This window comes from Leptinotarsa decemlineata, unplaced genomic scaffold, assembly GCF_025532065.1.
Source record: "Leptinotarsa decemlineata unplaced genomic scaffold, Ldec_3_MD MMD2_tig00001719_RagTag_RagTag, whole genome shotgun sequence".
Lineage (NCBI taxonomy): Eukaryota > Metazoa > Arthropoda > Insecta > Coleoptera > Chrysomelidae > Leptinotarsa > Leptinotarsa decemlineata.
In genome coordinates, this window is record NW_027412569.1 from 5,440,291 (window position 1) to 5,457,639 (window position 17,349).

General features: G+C 32.9%; 1 protein-coding gene and 1 long non-coding RNA gene across 9 annotated transcripts in view; both read left to right on the forward strand.

Annotated features, from left to right (window-relative positions):
* Window positions 1-17,349, forward strand: part of LOC111507827 (uncharacterized) — a 64,872-nt gene that overhangs the window by 47,148 nt on the left and 375 nt on the right. For 7 of the 8 annotated variants that reach the window (XM_023163183.2, XM_074176359.1, XM_023163184.2 and 4 more), the window contains 8 exons: window positions 322-611; window positions 671-820; window positions 873-1,056; window positions 3,056-3,109; window positions 7,852-7,908; window positions 8,541-8,615; window positions 11,059-11,127; window positions 16,372-16,501. In XM_023163183.2, the coding sequence (XP_023018951.2) occupies window positions 322-611; window positions 671-820; window positions 873-1,056; window positions 3,056-3,109; window positions 7,852-7,908; window positions 8,541-8,615; window positions 11,059-11,127; window positions 16,372-16,500 (1,008 nt within the window). In that variant the 3' untranslated portion in view covers window position 16,501. The remainder of the gene's footprint in view (window positions 1-321; window positions 612-670; window positions 821-872; window positions 1,057-3,055; window positions 3,110-7,851; window positions 7,909-8,540; window positions 8,616-11,058; window positions 11,128-16,371; window positions 16,502-17,349) is intronic. The other variant, XM_023163185.2, reaches the window with a different exon arrangement.
* LOC141482696 (uncharacterized) lies at window positions 3,116-7,850 on the forward strand. The gene is made up of 2 exons (XR_012465669.1): window positions 3,116-4,012; window positions 4,068-7,850. It is a non-coding gene; the product is annotated as an uncharacterized lncRNA (long non-coding RNA).

Here is a 17,349-nt window from a genome sequence, read left to right on the forward strand (position 1 = left end):
GTCGTGAACTAAGGTGACTTGGAATCTCTCCACTTTTTATTTTTATTTTCTTTTTTTTTTTATTCATTCAATTGTTCTATTTTTACTTGTATTTAATTTCACTATTATTTCACTTCAGGTTTATTTTGGTTAATATAATTCTTATTTTCAGCTATTCATTTCTAATTCTTCTTTTTTAGTTGTTTCAGGAATTCCAAATCATTTTATATAGTAGACAATGGAAGTCCGAACTAGTGAAACTTTTTTCCCTTGTATAATAAATAACTTTTTTTTTCTTTGTCGGTAAGATATATTTTCTTAGACAAAATTATATTGTTTCAGAATGTATTACCTCCGAAAATGTTTTCTAAATTGGCACAGAAAAAGACTCTGGCAGAAATTCAAGCAGCAGGCATTGAAGAACTTGAGATGTGTCCGTTTTGTGATTTCGCGAGCATTCCAGTCGAAAACGATAAAATATTCAGGTGCTTCAATCCGGATTGCATGAAAGAGTCTTGTCGCCTTTGTAAAGAAGAAAATCATATACCGTACAAATGTGACGAGTTGGAAAAGGATGAGGAACTGAAAGCTAGACTGTACCTGGAAAACAAAATGTCTGAAGCCTTAATCAGGTAAGGGGTTGATCTTGAAATCATTGACGTTGACATTCATTTGAAATTGTTATTTTCAGAAAGTGTTGGAAATGTGGAGTGGGCTTCTTCAAAGAAGAAGGGTGTAACAAAATGACCTGCAGCTGTGGAGCAAAAATGTGTTACCTTTGCAAAAAACCGGTCACAGATTACAGCCACTTTAACGGTATCGGCGGTGATAAATTCCACTTGTAAGTGTTAGAACTCTAGGTGGCGATATCCACTAATTTATTATTTTTCCAGATGCCCATTGTACAGTGATACAAATGAGGTGAACAGGCAAAACGTAGTTGGTGCGATTGAGGCTGCCAAAGCCGATATAGATCCTTCCAAACTTAAAGTGGATCCGTCGGCGAATATCCAACAACACTTTAATGAGAGGAAGAAGACTTTACCTAGAGAAGCACATTTAGAATTGGTTCAAAATGTGAGTTTTAACTTGATTACCTACAATCGCAGTTTCACAACGTCGGTTTCTTTTAGATTCAACTGAAATGAACAACGGTAAAAGAACACCTAAATGCCTATAATGAAATATTTCTTCTTTTTTTTATTCTAGAAAAAAAGTTGAAATAATATGGCATAGTCAGTATTTGCCAAGTTGTTGAAATTTAACATGAATTATCATTTCTATAATTATTACTATTTCTACATGATAAATGGGCCTTTTTCCTGTACTAGATTTTTTTATTTTTAATAATTCATTTTTATATACAGTTTAATGACTGTGTCACTATATATAGAACAAAATAGGATTCATTCGTCCTAAATTTCACATAACACAATAGTCAAAAAGGCATTATTATTTAAACTACCTTGTCTGCTCAAAAAATGGAATGAATTTTCATTTTTCTCAAAAATATTCATTTATTCGTCAATATCTCCTCAATCGTCGCAAAACTCCGTCCTTTCATGGGTCTCTTCAGTCTTGGGAACAGAAAAAAGTCACAGGGGGTTAAGTATGTTGAGTACGGTGGCTGGAGCATGGTTCCGGTGTTGTTTTTGACAAAAAAAAAAGACGGGTTAGCAGATGGATTATCGTGATGCAAAAGCCATGGATTGTTTTTCCACAATGTGGCCACCATGTGGCAAAAACTCCTGAAAATTGAACATTTACCTTATTTTTTCAACAGTCCAGGTATATAAAAAGCATATAAATTTTCAAACATTAGAAGTAGAAGTAGAAGTTTTTAAAAATGTCAACAAAACAAGCAAAATGTAATAAAAATGCAGTAAAGCAGTAATTTATGACAATATATCCTCGTGTAGAAACTCTTCCAGGTTATAATATCCTCTACTCATTAGCAGCCAAAGATTGTATCTGGTCGATGGTATTTAATGATTTTAAGTGTCAGAATGTCTGATGAGGTTAATTATTTCTTCTTACTCTTGTATTTTTCAATATAACGTAGCTAGAGTATTTACATGCACAGGTTTTTTATCGTATATTTGTATAGATTGTATCTAACAATATATCGTGGGTATCTATAAATAATTTTCCCTTCACATAATTCACATATTCTTTAATAAAGTTGTACTTCATATGACTTCATATGATTACAGTCCCCTCATAAGAATCGATCATAAATCTATACAGCAGGTCAGTCATTAAATGCTTAGGACTTGCAATTGACCAAAAACTGACTTGAGAAGTACATGTAGAAAATCTTACCTCAAAATTGAGTAGCTTGTGTTTTGTAATGAGACATTTCGGGAAACTGTTTCATTGCAGGTACTCAAACTGACGTTTTTGGACTCATACAGTCTGCAATGTCTTATGGGCTGGCCTTTTGGGGAAATTCCGCCCATATGACAAAAGTATTCATTGTGCAAAAAAGGATAAGATGTATGGCAGGTCTACATCACAGAGAATCCTGTAGAAATACCTTTACTGCACTATTAACATTGCCTTGCGCTTTTAACATTGCCTTCACTTAATGAACTGTGATTATCCTACTTTCGACTGGCTCTTGGTCAGGGATCCTCAAGTTATGAGGGTATCATCTGTTATGGTAGAGCACTTCAGCTATTTGGAAACAAATGTAGTTTCACTAAATTCCGAAGTGCTTTACTGACTACCTTACAAAAAATTCATTTCATTCTACTAAGAAATTTCTACAACTCTAGGTATTATTGCTTTATTGTACTCGTGCAAATATATAGATTTCACAATTTTAACCAATTTAAGCTGATCGCCGTTCTTGCATCTTTTCAACATGTCTACTTAACTGCTAACGTGTATATAGATACTGTAACTATAGATAAGCGCAGTTGCTTTATGTTCTGTTCTGACTAGCCTGATAAAATTTCATATCTGTATGTACCACATGTATAACATTTTTAATGATGAATAAATTTTTATTCTGCTTTTCTGTATCATTATTCTTTGAATGAAGTCATTATTATTATAATATAATTTTCTTCAGGTCAACCACTTTCTTCATAGACACCCACACCGTCGAGGACGGGCTAATATTCAGGTGAGATATTATCTAAAGAATAATCTTATTGACGAAGCTGAGAATAATAACAATGTTTTCAATAAAAAACAATATCAAGTACATAATGCTTGATAACAAAGTATAAAAAATGAAATAAGGAAGATACATTTAAAATGAGTATACAGGGCTATTCAAATTCGTTTCTGTACATGGGGATCTCGTAAACGATAAGAGATAGAGTGTCGGTTAAATTATGTCAAAGTTGCGTATTTTAGAGACCTATTCATTGATGTGAAGAAATCGAATATAGCTCTTTTGGTTCTGGAGATATACAGGAAAAACCACAAAAATCCCAAATTATTTTTGGCCTATATCTTCTTTATTTGCAGACATATTGAAAATCTGTCCACATTTTGCTATTGGCACTTGATGTGGGCTCTCATAGTATATCCATGAATCTTTTATACAGGGTGTCATCTGACTTGGACCACTCCCATCTTTGAATTTTTAAATACGAACCTGTATTTTTGTTGTAGTTTTTGAATCGTAGACGTTCACTTCATAATGAGAAATTAAATTGAATTTTATATTTCGGGATTTTTCGGTAATATTCGATTATAATTGTGTGAATTATTCCCTTTTAAATTACGGCCCTGGAAATTGGTTGACTGAGTGAATAAAAACACAATAACAACTTTCACGTCTTCCTATGTACCGTAGAGTTTTTCGAGAGTTTTTTTTTCATTTTTAGGTAACTATTCATATTTTTTCCATTGCTGTGAGCGTTTTCTACAATGAACTTTGAATAATAAAACCTTTTATGATAATCTGAAACAAATCTACAACAAAAATTATTATACGTGTTTTGATGAGCAGAAAAAAAATGGTAGCAATAATAACATCCGAAACAAACACTATAATTATTATGAAAATTGAAATGGAGTAAGTAATTTATATAAACAAAAAAATTAATTGTGCAATAAATGTTCGAATTGAGGTCCTTCCATTTCCAGGCAAATAATGGGACAATAAGATGGTCTGCAAGATCACCAGATCTTACTATTTTGGACTATTTTCTATGGGGGACATTGAAAAATAGGATTTATGCTGACAGAGAGATAGAAAATATAGAAGACTCGAGATTGAGGATTTTGAATGATTTCGCAACAATGCAGCAAATAAGTGTATTAGGGGCAATAAATAATAAGAAAAATCGAGTTTCAAAATGTCTCGAAATGGAAGGACTCCAATTCGAACATTTATTGCGCTAATAATTTTTTTGGGTACCTATATGAATAATTTCATTTCAATTTTCATTACAAATATAGTGTTCGTTTCGGATGTTATCATTGCTATCATTTCTTTTTCTGCTTATTAAAACACATATAATATATATTTTATGTCGATATGTTTCAAATATTCATAAAAGGTTTTCTTATTTGAAGTTCATTGTAGAAAACGCTCAGGGCAATGGAAAAAATATGAATAGGTACCTAATAATAAAAAAAACTCTACGATACATAGGAAGACGAGAAAGTTGCTATTATGTTTTTATTCAACTCAGTCAACCAATGCCCAGGGCCGTAATTTAAAAGGGAATAATTCACACAATAAAATGAATCACAAATCGAATATTATCGAAAAATCCCGCAATATAAAATTCAATTTAATTTCTCAGTATGAAGTGAACGTCTAGGATACAAAAACTACAACAAAAAATACAGGTCCGTATTTAAAAATTCCAAGATGGTGGCCCAAGTCAGATGACACCCTGTATAAAAGTCTAATGGATACATTCTGAGAGCCCACACAATCGATAAATTCTTTTAACTTTGAAGAAAAAATCTACCATAAAACGAGAAATGAAAATACCTTTGATAATTTTCTATTGAACTTTGAGACGGATGCACTCACGAGAGTGTGGGATCGGGGCCTATCCGACCATAACATTGTAAATATGAAATTAATGCTAAGCATTGATAATGGACGTAATAGCAACAAAATATATTACAGATCCTACGAAAATGAAAAAAATTAATTTAATTTTTTCCAGAAATTAGATATGCAAAATTGGGATTTCGTTGATTGTAATGAATCGAGTATAAACAAAAAAGTTTTGAAATTTATTGACATACTCAAGTCATATATGGAAAATTGTTTTCCTCTCAATCAAAAAAATAATTACAAAAAAAGCAGTAAAAAATCCTGGTATACAAATGAGCTCCAAACCATGAAAAATCAATTACAGATCGTATCAGAACTATGCCAAATTTCTAATGATATGCACATAAAAAATCTAAAAAAAGAATATCAAAAAGTATACAAACAAAAACTGGAAACTACAAGAGAGTTTAATAGGAAAATAAAGGATTCGAATAATATTATATTATTACTCTTTATTAGCAAATAATGCTCTTCATAGTACAGTCAGTCACTTAAAAAATACAAAACAATAAAAAAAAATGTATATATATATATATATATATATATATATATATATATATATATATATATATATATAAAATTAGAGACAAGTCACATTTTAACACATTTAATATTAACAAAACGTGTTGGGATATAATAAATGAAGAGAGAGGCAAAACAAAAAAACGCCCAGAAATCAAACTAAACGAAAATGACATAAAACGACTTCTTTATCAACAAAGCAGACGATATATATCACAGTGTAGTACAAACCCAATCACATGTAACTTCTCCATTGCCAGGAAATTTCAACTGTTTCCCAAACTTTAAATTTAGGGAAGTAACCTTTAACGAAACTAGAACTATAATAAATAAAATGAAAAATAAAACCAGTGCTGACTATTATGAGCTATATATCTTTTTAATAAAAATAATCAAAAATATCATAATCACACCCTTAACAAAGTCGATAAACGAAGCAAAGAAATCCGGAACTTTTCCTGATTGCCTTAAAATTACTAAAGTGATCCCAATACCAAAAGAAAAAAATGACGAAGAATTGTGTAAACTGAGACCCATCTCAATACTTCCCGTAATCGGCAAAATATTTTAAGCTGCTCTGATATCGCAGTTAGTAGAACACCTTGAGGTACATAACATCATTCCAGATTACCAATGTGGTAATGCATCTAGTAGGTAAAATAGTCATAGGATTTCAAAAATGTGTAAACACAGGAACAGTGTTCAGCGATCTTCAGGAGGCATTCGATTGTTGTCTCATGAAATCCTGCTTTAAAAAATGGAGTGGTTCAAATTTGAGGAAAACTTAATGTTATTAGATCATATCTATCGGAACATAGACAATACGTTTTTTTGAATAAGAAGGCAACTGATACCAAAGAAATAAAAAACGGAGTCTACCAAGGTTCGGTTTTGGAACCAATTCTATACTTGATTTATGTGATTGATTTCAAGACTGAAGATGACTCTGAGATTACGCAATTTTCTGACAACACATCATTAACGCTCCAAAATACAAACTACGAGGCTCTAGTTAAAGAAATTAAAGTAGCAGAGTCGAATGCCCAGACTCGAATTCTAATAGATGGCTGACAAATAATAAATTAAAATTGAATACTAATAAAACGCAACATTACTTTTTTACACACAAACAAATGCCTATAGTCCAAAATAAATCGATTATTTATGTATGTGTATACATATATGTGTGTTTGTGTTATTTTTTATTTATGTATATTGTTAAGTACCTGTTTCAAGTGTCAGATCTATGTTATACTGTGGACTGTTATTATTGTTTTATATAATTTTCATATTTTTATTTATATCATGTATATGATCGAAAAGACGAATAAAGTTATTATTATTATTATAAATTTTTTGGATTCCAAATGGATCCTAGGCTCTCTTGGGAAAACTGTAGATTTTATTTGCAAAAAATTGGCAACGAGCATTCATATTATAAGAAGCTTAATCTCATCTATTGAAACCATTATCACCGCTTATCATTCACTTTTTATGTCCCATATGTCTTATGATCTAGTACTCTGGGGGCACTCGCCTCATGCAAAAAGAGTGTTTGGACTGCAAAGAAAAGTTTTGCGAGTTATCTTCAAACTGGGTTATCAAGAAGACGTTAAAACAACATTTATTGATAATAAAATGTTTACATTACCTTCTTTTTACGCCTATTCGTGTATAAATTATGTAAAAAAATCCCCACTTATATCTAAATCAAAACGATTTTGATTCACATAACACCAGACAATCACAACAGATTAAAATTGAATTCACAAGACTAAATCACTGCCGTTTTTCGAAAAATTATTATGGTCTTATTTTATTTAATAAACTACCAGAAGATACGAGAAACTTGAATACAGCCTCGTTTACAAACTATATGAAGAATATCTGCCTGGAAAACGCATATTATAATATCGACGAATTCTTATCATTTGACTTCAACACCACCTAATATTTTGAATTTACAATCTACGTAGACAGTGATATTTATATTGAAATTGTTCACATCCCATTTCCTTATTTGTTTATTTTTTATTTATTCATTTAATGTTTTTATGGTATTCTTATGGTATATGATATTTGACATAACCTTATAATACTATTTTATTTTTTATGGCGAATAAAGGATATTGTTATTCGTTGCTGATTGCTAAGGTCCAAGAACCATTCATCCTTCTGCATGAGTTGCCAAACATTTGGAATTAGACCATACAAGCTCATTTGTTCCAGTAGGGTTATTCTGCTAAAAAGCTACAGCTGTAGAATAAAAACATTGAAGATATCAACATATTTCCATAATATATTTTTTTTTCAAGATGCCACGCCAGCGAATTATGCCGCCCGAGGAAGCAAGACATAATGCATTTCAAATTGTAAGTAGCAGCTGTACTGCTGTTGAGGATCTTTCATCTCTGGAAGAGGCCAGAATTTGCTCATCATTTATCCAATATATAGAACAGGAATTTTCAAAAATTCTTTGGACTCGACCAGGGTCAAGACTGTCTCCTTCCGAAGTTTTCTCAGGTTCATTTGTGCATCTCCAAACCATGTACCAAATGCAGTTTTTTTAACCAACTTGATATTTTGAACTGCTGATTTGTGTGGCTATTTGAGGAAATATTGCCAATTTTGGGATGGCAGCTACCAATAATCACCACTAGGAGTCTCTCTATAGAATCTATTCTGTTCTTGGTAACTTCTGGAGTTTCTCAACCCCTTCTGTGGGGGAATTTTGGTCTCCTCTCTGGATCTTTTTGGCACCTTGCACAGATATTTCTTTCAATGAATCTTTGTAAGAAAGACTATCTGATGTAACAGGCTCTTTTGCTGATAGCTGATAAGGTCCAGGTACCAATCATCCTTCTGCATAACTTGCTTAACACTTGTGATTAGATCATGCAAGCCCATTTGTTCCAGAGGGGTTATTCTTTTGAAAATATACAGCTGTAGAATAAAAACATTGAATATATCAACATATTTCTTACAATACTTTTTTTTTTTCAAGGTGCAAGACGTTCCTTTGCCAGAACGCCCCCGAAATCCACCGCCCCAGGATCCAAGACCAATGGCAGTTCAAATTGTAAGTAGCAGCAATTCTTTGTGAATTTATTTGTGAAACTGTTTCATCTACAACTGTGGTAGACATCAAAGATGAGATAATGGGAACAAACTTTCAGTTGTCCTTTCAGCGCATAGTATGGTAGAAGAGGACAACTAGAAAACTGCACTCTTTACCTCAACGCCTTTGATAATGTCTACCGCAATTGTAGACGAAACGTGGGATATAAAACCTGCGAATCGTGTCCAGCAGATTCACTCATTCGTAATGGACCAGATAACAACGAACAACTATTTAATAGAACCACAGTGTAAGTCATAACTCTTGGCTTCAATAGTTCTCAACATCGGTGCTAAGGTTTAAAAAAAATGAATTATACTTCAGCAAATTAATAATTTTGAATGTATAGATAGATAGCAAAATTTCATCAATCCACAGCTTTATCCCTAACGAGAGGGAATGATACAATAGCAATAATGCTGACAGTAAAGCAAATTTTCATTGAAAACCCTTCTCATTATTTCCGCTGTACAGTATAGTGGTTATGAATTATCAGAGATAGATCGTCATCCCATAGTATTGTGTGGATAAATCAAGTAACACCATGGGAAAATATATATGATACAATTATACACATAAAAGCACAGTTATATTCAAGTCTGTGAAAGAACCTCTTCTATGTTATATGATGGGTTGGCAACAAGTGAATTTCTTCAGTGAGTTTTTTACTGAGGAATTCCTCCAACCAGCCAGTATCAAATTTTACTGTTTAACTGGGACATGAACCTTTTCTTTCATCACGATTGTGAATTTCAGTTCCAGTGACAATATTTTTTCCATGTATCCATAATATTGAAAAGAGAAATGAAAATTTCTTATGTTTTTTACCACTTAATATCAATATGATTTCCTACCACGTAGTAACGGCTACATCCATCAATTTATCCATAATATTGAACAATAAGTTGAGTTTACTGTTCAAGTTTGAAAATGTCCATATAGGATGAAACTGCAGTAACGTTAGTTACAAATAAAAGTGGTTAAAAACATAGAAATTTTCATTTCTCTTTTCAACTTTATTTTGAAGTGAAATTGACAGATGAAACTTTCAAAATGGTGACTAGGCGCCATCTGGGAGAAAAAAATTGAATGGAAAGGGGGGTCTTGTGACACATCTTTTTGAAGATCCTGACAAATGCTTCACAACCCCAGAATATAATGTCAATATCTTCAACTACTACAAAATGGCGGAACTTTCAATAATTGCCTGAATACATTGACATTTAACTAAATAATATGAGGTAATAAGCTTGAGGTCAGTTCAGAAGATGCTCGAAATGGTTGCCTTGAACTTCTTGACATATGAACAGCCTATCCGATATTTCACGCCGAACATTTTCGAACACAGTAACATCAATATCTCTACAAATATTTATTATTCTCTGCCGTACATCCAATATTGAAGCAGGTTCAGTTTCGTACACCTTTTGCTTCAAATAGCCATTTGAAAAAGTCCAAAGGTGTCAAATCTGGCGAGCGGGCTGGCCATTCTATAGGACCTCGACGGCCAATCCAACAACCGGGAAAAGTAGTATCTAAATAGTTTCTTACTTGTCTGGAGTAATGTGGTGGTTCTCTATCTTGTTGGAATACAATATCCATATCGAATTCATTAGGATTTGCTTCGACGATTTCAGTGATGAGAAGGTCAACAGTAGTTTCCAGCATATTCAAATACAGTTCCCCTGTTGAATTTTGATCAATAAATAGAGGTCCTATTTTCTGAATATTGGGTATGGTAGGTAGATCTAAAGTGAGTGCTAAAAAACGCGCTTTTAAAGAACATCAAACTAAAAAGTTAAAAATATTTTTTTAATAATCTTAAAACAATTACGAACGAAAAATACTAGTATTATTGTGAAAAAAGCGAGGGGCGCCTGATATACAAAAAAATGGCACAAAGCGCGCACGCTTTTTTCATAATAATACTAGTATTTTTCGTTCGTTATTGTTTTAATCTTATTTAAAAAAATATATTTTTAACTTTTTAGTTCGATGTTCTTCAAAAACCTGTTTTTTATATTTTTAAACTATATTTATTCCTGTAGAAAATCCAAGTTTATTCATTACTGCTCACACTAAATAGCATCCAGGTGATAAGTTTAGTTTATCCTCGATAGTCAGACCGTGATATTTATAACCTCGATATAGATAGATATGTTTATTCAAAAAAAATTACAATGAAAACTTCACAAATGAATGAATATGAATAAACAGGGTAATCACTGAAGCTGAATTGGGCACAGCTTGTGCAGAAATTTGGTTAGCTATTGTAAAAGTATCATAAATGAATGGAAGAGTCGTATTTATTTTTCTGTCAAGGCAAGCAAGTTAGAAAAGTTTAAACTTCTTCTCAGATCTTCAGTTGTTTGTTGTATTAAAGTTTGAATACTTTTTCTTTCAGGTACAGCAGTTTCTTATGCCACGAGGCCCCCGTCAGGTACCTCGACAAGGAGCAGCACGAGGAATGGATGTAGGTAGCATCATTTGAGAGAGAGAGAGAGATAAATCAAGTTCTTATTGACAAAGCATGTTAGGAAAAAAAATTTTAAAGAGTGCTTTTTTAAATACACAAAATATTTACAAAAGTAGAAAAACCCTATACTAATCAGTTGAAAAATAAACATATGTCAAATATAGATAAAATGAGTTGGTATATATAAAAAATCACATAAAAATTAACTAAAAATGAAAAAAAATTACATACTGAAAATAAAATCATATCTAAAATAAAATCATAGCAGAGTTTCACTGTATAATTCCTCGAGATTATAGAATGCCTTTTCGAGGGTACATAATTATATATTTTTTGCTTTCATAAGTAGATTTCGGAATAGGGAGAGGTATTTTATTTTCATATAATATATGCCTTGTAACATATTTCATTTGACTACTTAATTTTGGGGTATCAACTGTATTGAGGTTTTTGTATATTAGACATACAGACCTTAGAATAAAAATGCAGTTGAGGGTTAAAATGCCCTTGCTGATGAATACAGGGTTCACGCATTTGAGCTTTCCATAGGTATCTAACTGCACAAACACTGATTGTAGTAATCGTTGACTACAAAATCCCCAAAAGGTAATTCCATTTAATAACAATAATAATGTTTATTGACATTGAAAATACACAGGACATTGACATAGTGAAACTAAACTAAATGAAGAAAAATGAATATAAAGAGAGTTTAAATGTTGAGTTGAACAACCACACAAGTTTGAAATGTTTAAATGAATTATTTTATTTGATGAAATGATTCAGAGCTTGAACTACTTTGTTATTTTGAATTATATTGGTCATAATTATCTTTCATTTTGAAACTGTGTGTGAATCTTCTGAATGGCAAGTTACGAAATTCCACAGATAAGGCATTGTATAGCTTAATTCCTATATCATTAGAATGAATTTATTTATTGAATCTCAATTCCCTAATATACAGGTTAGCTAACTTAAAATATAATATAATCAACAAAATTTATATAAATAATACAATGTTATATACATACATAATTTGAAGTGAACACAAATGAAGTTTTCAATCATGGATACATTTTAACAGTTCCCTATTGAAAATTTTCAATGAAAGAGTAGATTTAATTGCATCAGGTAAATCATTGAATCGGAGGAAACCTTTGAAGAATAAACTGCTCATACTATTTCTTGTATTTGTTCTATTTATATGAATGTGACTGTTGTGCCGAGAAGAATGGTGATGAATGTCCTTATTGAATGTTATTAATGATAGCAAGTATGGAGGGGTCATTTTATTTAATATTTTATAAATGAAAACCATTGGAACAATAGAATAATCTTTTGGATACTGAGAGCCATTGTAGAGCAGATAGCATGGTACAAATTGGTGTATACCTATTACATTTTAAAATTATTCTCATTTCCCGATTTTGTAGTTTTTGTATTTGTTGCACTTTGTTCAAATTAAAAGAGAATAAAATAGATGCACAGTATTCAAAATGGGGTTGGATTATTGATTTATATACCATAATTTTTGTATCTGTTGATTAGTTATTGACGATTCATGCTTCAGTTTTTTAACGTTAAGTTTCTTTTTATTGGTTTTCAGATATTTTTCTGCTTTCTTGTAAAACCTTATTCATTCTGCTAACAGTTTCTTCTAAATCTATTCCAGTACAGGCCGATAAGGTATCATCTGCAAATAAGTTGATGAACTCACAGTCTGTAAATAATTGTATATCACTCAGATACAAAATGAATAATAGGGGACTAAGCACACTACCTTGTGGTAATCCTTTGTGATTTGTTATATATGATAATCGTTCACACGTATTCTCTGTTTCCTATTTGATGAATAATTACTTATCCATTCATAAACCACCCCCTCAGTCCCATATCTTCTCAACTTCTGAATGAAAATACTTCTATCAATCGTTTCAAAAGCCCTTTTGAAATCTAAAAAGACAGCTTCAACATATTTACCTTTATCTGTTTCATTAGTAAATTTAGTTAGCGATAAATGTAGTGATGTTTCACAAGAATGGTTTTTTTTTCGAAAACCAGATTGATTGATAAACATGATTTGATTTTTGTCATCTGTTCTTTCCAACCTCGTTTCTACAGCTGATGGGTTGAAAAGAACAGATAATTTAGGAATTAACATATGCAATGCCTTATCTGTCGAATTTCGTAACTTGCCTTTCAGAAGATTCAAAAACTTATTGAAGAAAATGTTAACCAAACATCCATTATCATCAATTTTTCGAAGTTATTCAAGAAGAAAGAGGCACTTTTGTGGTCACCTCCTAAACTTGTACTCAACTTTAAATAGATATAATATGTCAGTTATGTGATTTATACTTTGTAAAATACTCATGGCTTTACATTTTAATCAATTTTAAAAAATTGGAATTTCATCTTTTTAACTTGTATTTTTTCGTAAATCTAATGTATCTACAAGTATTTTTTAGAAACTGTATTGATGAATATTATCCTCTCAAACTTATTTTAGAGATTGTATTGATGTGTCTAAAAACTATGTGTTTCTAAAGACTAATAAAATTATTATTATTATGTTACAAAGAGATATACAGTAGTATAGTAGATTTTTGAGAAGTTGCAGTTTTGTGTTTGGGAATATCAAGATTAGTTTAATGGAAGGATAATTATGGTGATCTCTGAAAAGTTATTTTGACACACACTACAAAATAATAATTGAATGGAGAAGTAGAAAGCAAGTCGACGAAGGCCGTTTTTGCCTGGTCCTGATTGGCGAAAGTTATACCAGGGATGAAGTTATCGAACTGCTAGAAAAGATGGTGGTCGATTGGCGAGAGGTCTGGGGAGTATGGTGGGTGAGGCAGAACTTCGACGCTCAATTTGTTTAATTTTTGGACGGTGATTTGTGAAACGTGCAGACGGGCGTTGTCGCAGCTGCTGCTGACGCAATTTTCGACACATTTCATCGATTTCCTTACAATGGGACTCTGCTGTGAGGGTTTGGCCCGATTGCAGAAAATTGTAGTGACTCACACCAGCCGCTGATTACCAAACAGTAACTATGGTCTTTTTTCAGTGGGTTCTCACATTTGGGAAGTGTCTGGGTCTCATTGGTGTCCAACCATTGTGGTCAACGTCTCCTGTTGTAGAGGATCCACTTTTCATCACACGTGATGGTCAGATACAAAAAAGGATGGTTTTGGTTGCGCAAAAGCAAAGAACAGACCTCGAAACGTGACAATCTCTGTGGATTCTTCATATTGTGGGGCACCCACTTTTTGAGATTGTTGACCTTTCCAATACGTTTTAAACCATCATAAACCGCATGGGAGTTTATGCCTAGTTCTTCCTCCATCCCACGCACCATTTGAGATGGATCAGTCTCCAACCAGAGTCATCAAATCCTCGTCCTGGATTATGTTGGGTTGACCACATCAACACTATCATTTGTTTGAAGGTGGTTGACAATGTTTCGTGGTGTATTTCATCAGTTCGGACTTCCATTGTCTGATATGATATAAATTGATTTGAAATCCCTGAAAAAATTAAAAAGATTAACCAAAAACAACAATTTTATTAAACAAAAAACTGAAATCACAAAGAAATAACATACAAGCTACTACCAAAAAAATAAAAAATTGAATTATTGATAAAAGCTGAAAATAAAAATATTATTAACAAAAAATGAAAAATTAAAATATTCCAAACCAAGTTACGTCACGACGTTTCGATTGTTAGTATCCACAATCGTCTTTGGGTGATAAGTGGACTTATTCCTCCGAGATCTAACGATTTATAGGTCATTCGAGTGCTTTCACCTACCCCCTCTTTCCACTTCATTGGTTTTAGCGGGATGTTGTCCCGGCGGGAGTTGTCCCGCCAAACGGTTTTCGCTTGATTAGAGGTTTCGATATGTTACGTATCTCTACGCAACAACGCATTTAGTCAAGCCGGCGTAGAGATACGTAGCATATGGAAACCTCTAATCAAGCGAAAAACGACCAACTCCCGCCAAACGGTCATCTCCCGCTAAAACCAATGAAGCGGAAAGAGGGGATAGGTGAAAGCACTCGAATGACCTATAAATAGTCAAATCTCGGAGGAATAAGTCCAGTTATCACCCGAAGACGATTGTGGATACTAACAATCGAAACGTCGTGACGTAACTTGGTTTGGAATCTTTTTTGTTAATATTTTCATTTTCAGCTTTTATTAATATCTCAATTTTTAATTTTTTTGGTTGTAGTTTGTGTGTTATTTCTTTGTAATTTCAGTTTTTGTTTAATAAAATTGCTATTTTTGGTTAATCTTATTAATTTTTTTCAGGGATTTCAAATCAATTTATATTATCTTAGACAATGGAAGTCCGAACTGATGAAATACAACACTATCATTTCCAAATGTCTGGTTAATTTTTCGGGCTGTTTTGGCAGCGCTTTAGTTCAATTTTAATTCATAGAGAAAAATTTTCCTAAAATCACTCAACAACATAATGTAGTCCTCTGGATTTAGTACATTATTGCATTTTCATTCTGGCAGGTCTGATACCAAGCCACGTTAGATCCAAGAGGGTCCAATGCATTCTAAAGAAGTCTCTGTTATGTGAGGATTTTGGTCTGGCGGCGTCATCGGTCCATATTTCTTTGAGAACGACGTTGGCCAGGCTATCACTGTCAAAGGCGAGCACTATAGGCCGATGATTACCAACTTTTTTTTGGCCTGAAATGGATGATCTAGACACCAACGACATGTTGTTTCAACAGGACAGCGCTACTTGCTAAACAGCTCATGCCACATTGAATATTCTGCACAAGCGATTTGTGGGCAGGGTCATCTTACGTGGTGATGTGAATTGGTCACCAAGACCGTGCAATTTGACCCCATTAGACTTTTTTTTTGTGGTTTTCTCAAGTCACAGGTTTATGGGAATGAGCTACAAACCACAGTGGTTCTCCAATCCAACATAACCCATGCCATCGGTCGAATTCAGCCTGCATTTATGCGTCAGAGTCTTGGAAAATCGGACGTTTCAGATGCGCTCCACTCAGACAAACCGTGGCGGACATTTGAACGATATTATATTCCACACATAATGGCATCAGTAGATCCTTAATTTAAAGATAGAAAGCGCTATACGTATACAACTTGACGTTCTCCTTGTTATTGTATGAGAATACTTTTTTAGTATTCCTTTTCAATGAATCAAATAAATATCAGTGTGATAATTTCGATGATAATTTTCAGATTGATCAAGTACTGCATCATAGGTTCAACAGGAATCACGAACTTGGTAGAAGGCTTATTGAAGCACTAGCAATGGCTGATGTTGACCGTGAGATGAGACCTAGAGGTGAACGAGAGGTAAACCACTAAGGTAAATAAATTTTATAATTTTTGAACGACAGTAACTGAATACTTAGAAGTAAACTCAAGTCAGTGACTTTCAATGAATATAATCTAGCAATATCAGTCCTACCTTTTATGTCTTGAAATAAGACAGACCAGTGTTTTTTTTCTGGAAAGATGTTAACAGATTTGAAATAATTGAAGAAAAAAACGAAATATGATTCACATTTCAGTCCAACCTATTAATCCTTTCTTTCCGGTTGACAATAATTCATTGTATTTACATAGAGTTCTTATATTTTTCAATTTTGTTTTTTTTAACTTCCAACTTCGGAAGAGGAATGAAATACTCTGAAAGAATTCCGATTTTCAATTGTGGAATATCATTGACGTCAGGTCGATGATGGTCACTATCTTGCACTGACGAGTGGCTAATAAGCCCGAAAACGGTCTGCAAGTGTGCCTGTTCCATAATTGAAGGTCGACTCTTTCAGTTGTATTGCCAATTGCATATGCAGGAAATTTTCTGTGAAGATTCCTGCACTGACGCCTGTCGGATATAATCCAACGCCCTTCGTGGTATTAGCCAGGGGAGTAGTTGTTTTCTGATGGGCGTCAGTCCATTAAACCTACTGTGTAGGTATATAGAGACTGGCTTGAACGTTTGAAGTACAAGCCAAGTATCATCTATATAAATTAGAGATAAACCAGATAGCAGTTAAATATTTTTAAGATCAATATTCTTGTTCAAAGTATTCACTGAGATATTACAATTCAGAGTAGACTCATAAAAACGGACAAAACTTTTAAAGCAACCCAAGAGTATTTGCTGGAACTTCACAGGAATTTTTCTCTACTATAAAATGAAAGTTCAGT